At 32.5% G+C, this 10,441-nt stretch overlaps 1 protein-coding gene across 1 annotated transcript in view; it reads right to left on the reverse strand.

Moving 5' to 3' along the window:
- Window positions 1-9,425, reverse strand: part of LOC126879774 (cilia- and flagella-associated protein 251-like) — a 188,246-nt gene extending 178,821 nt beyond the window's left edge. Inside the window, exon 1 of the mRNA XM_050643024.1 lies at window positions 8,126-9,425. Coding sequence (XP_050498981.1) covers window positions 8,484-9,296 — 813 coding nt within the window. The 5' untranslated portion in view covers window positions 9,297-9,425 and the 3' untranslated portion in view covers window positions 8,126-8,483. The remainder of the gene's footprint in view (window positions 1-8,125) is intronic.
- Window positions 9,426-10,441: the final 1,016 nt, after the last annotated feature.

Below are 10,441 nucleotides of genomic sequence, written 5' to 3' on the forward strand. Positions count from 1 at the left end.
ACCTTGCTTAATTTGATGATGGGACTTTTTTGCTGCACTTTTGGCCACCATACCACTGATGCATATGTAATGGCAGCTAATCTGGAAAGCTCAACGTAGATGGCGCTTGTGTAGTTGGAGGTCACGTCAACAATTCAAATCAATCTATTTCTAAGTAAATATTGCATATTTGTTTCGCTGTGTGAATTTAATTTGAGAAAATAAAATGCCTCAATGTGCTGCGCCTTTGTGCTTATTGAGAACACCTGGATACAGGTTTCCCAAAGATATTCTGATGAGAAAAAAGTGGATTGTAGCAATAAGAAGTGATAAATATCTTCTGATAATAAATGCACGTATCTGCAATAAACATTTTGTTGAAACAGATTACGTATTTCCCCTGGATTCGACTGTGAAAAATCGAATACTTCACTATAAAACTCAGATTAACATAAATATTTTTATTTTGGCCTGAGCTATAGAAATAAAATATTAGCACGTTGATTAATATAGCTTACCCTTCGATAAGGGCTTCCTTTTTTCCAGTAACTCTCGCATTCCAACAAAAAGGATATCGAAAAAAAATTAAAGAACTGAAACGTATTAATGAAAAGGCGCTTCAATACGAAATCAATTACGATATGAATTAAATATCTCCAACGAATGAGTACAAAAATTAGAAAGAGAGGGAAGAAGGAAAAACATTGTGATTCAAGGACTGCAGATTGACACCGATCAACCACTCTTGCTAGGGAATGCGGTAGAAAAATTAATAGAAAAGGAAATTCGAGTAAAAGTAAACGTTAATGAAGCAAGAAAGCTGGGAGACAAAATATATTTGGTAGACATGGATAGCAAGACAGAAAAGACCAAAGTAATGCAAAATAAGATGAAACCCAAGCAACTGAGAGAAAGAATATACATAAATGATGATCTGACGAAGGACGGATAGGGAAATAATGGCCAAAATAAGAAGAATTGCTAAGGAAGGAAAAATCAAAGAAGAAAATTAAAGGAAATAGCACAAAAACAAAAGACTGACAATGACCAAAGATAAACAATGTATTATGGAAATGGAATAAAGAATAGGAGCAGCTGGAAAGAATAGAGGAAGACATTGCAAAACACTAGAATTGAATGTAGTATTAGGAGACCCAACAAAGATGACCCGGCAAAGAAAACGGAAACAAGAATCAAAAAATAATAAACGAGATAATAACAATAATGAAGAACTAGTTAAAACATCGACGTGGAATATAAGAGGATCATTCCAGGAAGCATTCCATATGAAGCATCTAGTAAACAAAGCCAAAAAATATAAATTTGATCTTGTGGCAACAAAAGACTAAGAAACTGGGACAGAGCAGTTAGGAAATAGATGGCTATATAAACACTGTAGGCTGTTAAAGGGCTTCCTTTTTTCCAATAACTCTCGCATTCCTTCTCCACAATTCGTTTTTCAACGTACAAATAGTCCAAGATCCGTATTTTTCTGTCATAATTTATTATTTTATTAAATCGTAAACAAAAACACCATATACAAACTTCACGAATTGTCAAAACGTTGACCCCCAACTATACTAGCGCCGCCAAGCGGGAGCAACGGCGTACATAGCTGCCATTGTGGGTTGTATCACCATGTTATAAATCCAATGTAGGTACTACCTGGATAGTACCATGCCTGGTCTCAATCCCCAAATTGTTCCATAAGAAAGTCTGGCTACTATTAACGTAGTTACCGCTCTCTTTATTCGTTTTTCTTTCTATCTGCTGATTCCAAGTAAGCCTTGATATACTGATAATAGGGGTTAGTACTAAGAGAGGAGAATAGCTCGTGTGTTCTTTTTAAAAGTCAAAACCAGTTTACTTAGAGAGTTTTTTATCTGTTCACTTCGAAAGAAGGCAGTTAGTTAGCAGAAGTTATTTTTCGCTTTCATTGTTCAGGAATGTCTGTATTTCTAAAGAAGGGGTAGGATGGGGATGAGGAATTATTACTCAATTGACAATGTCTTATTCTCATCACTGGGAGTATCCTACTGTTAGTTTACATAACTTAAAAATATTGCTTATCATTTGTAATGGGACAGGTAGCAATAAATATTGGATATTGAATAAAAATAACCAGAGCAACTTATACTATGTAATCTACAGTGTGTTGCATGGGATACCACAAAAACAGAATAACGAACTAATCAATGTGTCCTCTCCAACAAATAATATCAATGGAGTATAATGATTTCCGAGGCTAAGTTAATAAAAGACGTTTCAATTAAACAATCCTAGTAATTTAGCAAACAGAGCTTCTGGCTTTCTGTGATATAAACAGGAGCGAATAGTAACCAATATGCTCTAATTAAATAATTTGCAAACATTAATTAGCTCTGTGAAGTGTTCTATGTACGTTAATATTACTTAACCAAAATAAATTTATTGCACATTCACCTAAATAAAAAAATATTATTTTGGAATATTGTAGTATTATGTGGAACGTTGAGTATTAATTTAATACACAGAGAGGGGCAACATTATGGAATAAATTCATTTTCTCTAAAATGGACGATTTTGGAGATAAATCCCAAAACAGGTCCACTTTTATTTTTAAATTAAAATTTTTTGGCATATACAGGGTGGTTAATCTTATTCGCCTCGGTCTCTGTACGGAAAACCACTTGATATTTTAAAAAAATTTCTTCACAGAAATATACAGGGCCTTTAATACTACAACCTAAAAATAATGTGAATTATACAGGGTGTTCCAAAAAAGAGTGGTATATCAAAGTTATATTTTTTCTTATAGAATGCCCTATATCTGATGACATTATTGAATTGACCTTAAAAAATAAGCTATACTTTCATAAGGGTTCCCTATACCTAAATACAGGGTGTTTTGATTTATTTCGATTTATATAAAAATGTAAGGTTTTAGAAAAAAATAAATATCTACGAATCTAAGAAGCAGTAGCAAATTCTTTCTTGGATCTTAATAATAGACTATTTAGCATACTTAAACAGATGCTTATTGCAACAGAATTTCTTACAGGGTGGTCAAAATATGAGATTGTTCTATTAACAAATTCAAGCTGTAATAACTTACTTATTTTAAATGGAACACCCTGTATCTTACTAGTCTATCGCGTAGAAAATTTACTTAGCTTTCAATTTGTATTAGGGTTTCCTATACCTATCTTTTTACAGGGTGGTCAAAATATTAGATTGTTCTATTAACAAATTCAAGCTGTAATAACTTACTTATTTTAAACGGAACACCCTGTATCTTACTAGTCTATCGAGTAGAAAATTTACTTAGCTTTCAATTCTTATTAGGGTTTCCTATACCTATCTAGCTTCATTTTTTAAATATTAAAAGATTTCCTAATTTGTAAGCTTTAAAATTTAGAATTAAGTACCTATGTCGTGGTTATTTACAACACATCACCAACACCGGCAATTTACTTAAATATCTTAGTCAAGATAGTTTCATTAATAAAATTCACATTTTTATCATTTAATCACACAGAGTGTTCTTATTTTAAATGACATACTCGATATTCTATTCTTTATAATGGAAGATATTTAAAATCTCTTGAATTCCATGTTAACATTCTCAATACACATGTTATTCTGTAAATATAAATTCTCATGTTATTCTGTAAATACCCATTTTTACATATTTTTGTACAATAGGCTCGTTTTCGTCAAAGTAGCCATTGCATTTAATTGTTTGTAATTGCGATTTAAAGATTCAAACAAAAAGTGGCGTTCTTAAATTTACTTAATAACCGTTGGGTTAAGATATGGAAAATACTTATACGGAATGAAATATAATTTAAATATCTTCCAGAATACGGCATCTAATATAGGGTATGCAGTTTAAAATAAACATATTATTCAATTTCACATGTAGGCCAAAATCAACTAAAATAATACAACACTCTGTGTGATTACATGATAACAATGAAAATTTTATTATTAATGACAGTATCTTGTCTAAGTATATTGCCGGTGTTGGTGATGTGTTGTACATAAACACGACATAGGTACTTATGTAATTCTAATTTTTAAAGCTTACAAATTAGGAAATCTTTAAATATTTAAAAAATGAAGGGAGATAGGTATAGGAAACCCTAATAAGAATTGAAAGCTAAGTAAATTTTCTACTCGATAGACTAGTAAGCTACATGGTGTTCCATTTAAAATAAGTAAGTTATTACAGCTTGAATTTGTTAATAGAACAATCTAATATTTTGACCACCCTGTAAAAAGATAGGTATAGGAAACCCTAATACAAATTGAAAGCTAAGCAAATTTTCTACGCGATAGACTAGTAGGATACAGGGTGTTCCATTTAAAATAAGTAAGTTATTACAGCTTGAATTTGTTAATAGAACAATCTCATATTTTGACCACCCTGTAAGAAATTTTGTTGCAATAAGCATCTGTTTAAGTATGCTAAATAGTCTATTATTAAGATCCAAGAAAGAATTTGTTACTGCTTCTTAGATTCGTAGATATTTATTTTTTTCTAAAACCTTACATTTTTATAAAAATCGAAATAAATCAAAACACCCTGTATTTAGGTATAGGGAACCCTTATGAAAGTATAGCTTATTTTTTAAGGTCAATTCAATAATGTCATCAGATATAGGGCATTCTATAAGAAAAAATATAACTTTGATATACCACTCTTTTTTGGAACACCCTGTATAATTCACATTATTTTTAGGTTGTAGTATTAAAGGCCCTGTATATTTCTGTGAAGAATTTTTTTTAAAATATCAAGTGGTTTTCCGTACAGAGACCGAGGCGAATAAGATGAATCACCCTGTATATCATACTAGTGACGTAATCCGTCTGGGCGTGAAGACATAATTGATGATTTTTTTAAATAGGAATAAGGGTCGTGTGGTAGCTCATTTGAAAGGTTGTTCAATTCTCTATTCAGCAATATAAACAATCATTATTTATACAGGGTGGCCAAAAAAATAATTTTTGAATTAAATTAATTGACGCAAAAAGAAGAATGCATTTAATTTATACTTACTTACTTACTTAAGCCGTAGGGATGGGAAAAACCTGCCGGTTTAAACCTAAAACCGGTTTTTTACTTCGCAATAACCGGTTTTACCGGTTATTTTTTTGTCACGGTTATAACTGGTTTTTTCTTTTTAAAGAAAAAACCGGTTATTAGGTTTTTACGGTGATTAGGATTAGGTTAGGTATTATTTGGGATCCCAATCATAATTATTATTCTCAAGTAGCTATTCCAAACAAAACCATAATTCAAATTTTATTTTATTTTATAAATACAGAAGCAAACTGCAGTGCAATCTCACATCAGCCAGCAGAATCAGTTATTAAGTTTTATGTAATATTTCCTTGAAAAGGTATTTGTAATCATAATATTTACATAAGAAGTGTCTGTTTGAATTAGACGCAAGCCAAACATCATCTATTTTTCACACTAAACTCTTAACTCTTGACATTGAAAGTCGGTGAATGATTTTATCTGATTACCAAAAATAATGCTCTGCCTATGCATATCGTATTACTGATTACGAATACGAATCTCCAAGAATTTCCCTACGTTTTCAAAACGATACACCCATACAGGAAGTATTAAATTAGTTAAAATGTACCTATTCTAGAAATATATACAAACGTGTTAAAAGTAATACATGATAATTTTTTTTTGATTGTAGTAAAAATAAAAGATATATTGCATTATCCAATTTATTTTTAAGTAAAATATTTATGTTGATATTATTTTTTTTAAATCCCATTTCAAAGAGTCTGGGAAATTTTTTATAAGTTGAAATGGTTGGGGAATTTTTTGATTTTGGGAGGAGAGGAAAATTGTACTTGTAAATGTAACTTTGTAACCTATTGGATTAAAAAAACCGAAAACCGGTTTTTCGAAAAACCGGTTTTTTTGGCCGGTTATAACCGCCAGGTTAAACCGTAAGCAAAAAAACCGGTATAACCGAAAACCGGTTTTTTGTCAAAAACCGCCATCCCTATTAAGCCGTCCTCTTGTACCTTACGGTGTCGAGGTAAGTGGAGAAATCAGACGTTTTCATGCCTTTCGGTCAGTAGCTAGTCTTTCTGGTTCTCTCCACCCAATAGTTTATTTTACGCAAGCCTTTTCAATATTTGCGTTCCACGTTCTGGCTGGCCTGCCTCTTCGTCGTTTGTTGTCAGATGCCGCTTTCCGTACCCTCTTTACAGTTCTACCTTCACTCATTCTCGCCATATGTCCGAACCACGATAACTGTTTCGTTTCAAGTATGTCTAAGGTCCTTTCAACACCGCCCCTTTCACGTATGTCTTCATTTCTTATACGATCACGTCTGGTCACCCCGGATACCGCACGTAAATATCGTATTTCGCATGCTTGAATTTTACTATGGATGCTGTAGTTCACTGTCCACGTTTCACTACCGTATAGTAGCACCGGCTCGTATACAGTTTGAAATACTTTCATTTTTGTTTTCAGGCTTACTTCTTTCTTCCTAATAAAACTTTTATTTAGTGCATAGTATAATTGTGTTGCACTCATTACCCTGCTATTTATTTCTGGTTCTATATTTCGTTGCCCATTCATTGTTGATCCTAGATACTTGAAGTCCTCTACTGGTGTAATGGTCTCATTATTCAGCTTTACATTTTTATCTTTTCTTGAGTTTTCGATATTACTAAAGCTTCTGTTTTTTCAATATTTATTTTCATCCCAAATTTCTTAAAGGTTTCATTCCAAACATTCACATTCACTTGCAAGTCTTTTTATGATTTTGCAACAATTACCAGGTCATCTGCATATATCAACTCTGACACGTAAACTTGTTGAAATTTATACACCCCAACCCTAGTTCTATTTACCTTACCCCTGCATTATTTTGCAATTTCGTCCATTAGAGTGATGACTAACAAAGTACTCAGAACACCACCTTGTCTTACACCTGTCCTTGTGTAGAATTCTAGAGATAAACGATTGTTTGTTCTTACATTATTACGTGTACATTTATATATATATATATATACATATATATATATATATATATATATATATATATATATATATATATATATATATATATATTGTTGTGATCTTGATTATTGATATGAGATAATATTTTTATATGTCATTTAATTTAATCAATGCATTAATAATAATCTAATTAATTTACCAGATCACATATCAATATGTTTTCAATCTCAGGGCTTTTTATAAAATTAATTACTTACATTCTAAGCTTCTAAGTATTTCTTAATGGTTCCTAATCGGGATAGGAAAGAAAAGAGTAAAATAATAACACATATGGGTTACAATTGTAATCAAAATATTGTTTATTTTATTTAAATGGCAATCACTGCTTAATATTTGCTATATCTTATTATTCTTAAGCATAACATTTACACATGGGAATCTTATTTCCTTTTGATTTCCAATTGAAAGTTTTTATTAACATCTAACTATTATGATTTATTAGCAACAATTCTATTTAAGTTTGATGAAGCTTTTCTGATATTATTGATTATGTTTCTTCAATTTTAAATGTGGTATTTACTACGAAAAACCCATACATTCATGTCCAAACAAATGAGACTGACCTTTTTCTGGTGCACTGAGAATGTCTTCACACAAGACCCGTTTCCTGCTATCCTTGGCTGCAATCAAAACCTCGTCCTGGCTTCCAGTAATGTTCTCCTCTGAAACTAGCTCGTATAGCTCTCGTTTCCTGCTTCTGTCGTGATGCTGTGTTCTACCTTTTTCGAAACTGCAATCAGCTACCGGGAACTCTTGGCTCAAGGAGGTTCTTTTACTCTCAACCTGGCCTACCTCTCGTTCTACGATAGATACTCCACACTCACGGAACTACACCGGCTTTCTCACTCTCCGTACACTACCGTCTACCACTCGACTTCACTTCTCGACAGCTCCTCACATTCCGATCTCTATTTCTCATTCATTCCCCTACTTTCTAAATATCCCTTCCAGATTCACAAATCAAACTTCCACCACCAACTCTCATTCGCAGTGTTCCTCAAAACCAATTTTTAAACTTTCTAAATATGCTTAATGGATTTCAAAGAAAATAGTTAATTCCCATTCTAAAATTACTTTCTACTATATACAAATTTTAATGACCTATTCTCTATTTCCACTTAGTCTTATTTAGCATCGGCTAATGATCGATCCTTCCGCGAACAAACGATAATGACCTATTAACGATTTCACTTGAGTCTTATTTAATCACTTCTTAAAATTAAATATAACAATTTGTTGTATACAGGTTGTTCTAAATTTATATGCCCGTGGTTGAGAAAATTGAAAATATTTTATATTAAATTGAATTCTGTTTATAATTATCAAATTTTAATTTTCATATCAAATAGAAATATAACAAATCCCCGCCTTGTATTCGATAAAATTTATCTGCATTTTTAAATAAATTTTCTCGAGGCAAAACCAACTCCCTGTATATTTCCTTACTTTAATCTACGTCTTATACCCCTTCTTCTTGTATTACTCTAATTAGTCCCACCTGTAGAGTAATTGTTTCCTTATTTTCAGTGTCCTCATCCTGTGTTAGAGTGTCGGCTATTATGTTGTCTTTCCCTTTTTCCCATATCAATCTTCTGTCTTTTTCCTCAGATTTTTCACTTACTTTTACCGTGCATTCTGCATCCTCGTTTTCATATGCCTCCTCTTCAAATGCCACTGTTTCGATTATATCTTTTTCGCTTTCATTTGTTAGCTTTATTTCTCCTTCTCCTGAGCTCATCTCTTCTTTTGAGGAATCCCAGTTTTCTTTTGCTTTTGATACTCTCAATTTTTCTTCTTCTGGGCTCAACTCTTCTTTTGAGGAGCCACAGGTTTCATTTTCTTTTGTCTTTTTCTGACTTTTTCTCCCTTTTCTTCTTTGTCCTTGCTTCGTTGCCAAATTCATTTCCACTGTTCGTTCTTTACCTGATTTGTCCGTATTTTGTTTCTCCTGTTCCTTGTTCTGTTCTTCTTCTTTTTCTTCTGTTAGATTCATCGTATTATTTTTAAAATCTATCACTACATGTTTTTCTGCCAATTCGTCAACTCCTACTATCATGTCATGTGACATGTTTGGCATTATTACACATTGTAGTGCATACATCTTCTTACCCAGTCGTACCATTACTCGTATGCCTTCATTTATAGTTGCCAATGTCCGTTTGTTTGCGCCCACTAAATTTACCCTAGGTATTTTGTAAATTAAATTTGTTAAGTTAACTTCTTCTATTAGTTTTCTGTTGACCAATGTTATTTCAGATCCAGTGTCTATCATAATTTTAATTGGTTTCTCGTTGATAAATCCATCCACAAATTTTAAATTAACTCCATTTTTCTTTTCGTTGTTTCTTGCCAATTTAATAAACTCCTTGGGGTTACAAAAGATTCCTGTTTGATTTTTGGTTTTTAGTGAGCGCCGTCGTGAAAAAACGCCGTTTGCTCATCGTTGTTTATATTTTCGTCATAATGTCTCTCTCCGTCATATTCATCTGTCTGGGTATTATTTACTTCTCTTCTATTTTCTCTAGGTCTGTCGGATCTGTTTCGGTTTTCTCGATATCCCTGTTCATTTTGTCTACCATTATTTCTGTTTTCTTGATTTGAGCGTGTGGTGTTTCTATTCTGGTATTCTCGATTTCTGTCCTCATTCCATTGCCTATTTCTTTGTTCATAATTTCCTCTTCCGTTGTCTCTATTTTCGTTTTCCCTTCTGGGATTAAATTCTCGTCTTGTATAGTCGCTCCTATTTTGATTTCTATCTCTGTAATCCTGTGTTTCTCGGAGCCTGTAATCTTCTCGCGACCTTCTTGATTTTCTTTCTCTTAAACGTGATTCTCTTATTTGTAGGAATTGGCATAAACTATCTATGTCTTTGTAGTTTTGCAATGTGATATGGTCTTCCAGCGTTTCTTCGAAATGTCTTGCAATCAGTTCGACTAATTGTTCCGATGAGTAATTATATTGTAGATGTTTTGCGTTATAGTAAATTTGTAATGCATATGTCCTTTCTGATATACCCATCCTATCATTGTATTTCCCATTTTGCAATTCCTTGTTAATTTCCAATTGTTGGACTTTTCCCCAGAAATAATTCAAAAATTTTTGTTCAAATTGTTGCCAACTGTTAAATTCTTCTTCTTTGCAATCGAACCATAGGCTTGCTTCATATTTTAGATGGTTTCTGATAGTTTCTTTTGCTGTTTCGAAATTTCCGATGTGCTGTATCTTCTTTTTCAGGCTATTTATGAACGGCACTGGGTGTAATCTTCTTACATCCCCGCCAAACCTTATCTTCACGTCATCTGTGCTATGTATAACATTTTCTCTTCTTTCTCCTACATTTTGTTGAATATTGATTTCCGCAATCTTTCTTTCCATTTCTTCTCTGATTGCTTGAATAGCGTTTTCAAACTTGTTTTC

Source organism: Diabrotica virgifera, chromosome 2 (assembly GCF_917563875.1).
Source record: "Diabrotica virgifera virgifera chromosome 2, PGI_DIABVI_V3a".
Taxonomy (NCBI): Eukaryota; Metazoa; Arthropoda; class Insecta; order Coleoptera; family Chrysomelidae; genus Diabrotica; species Diabrotica virgifera.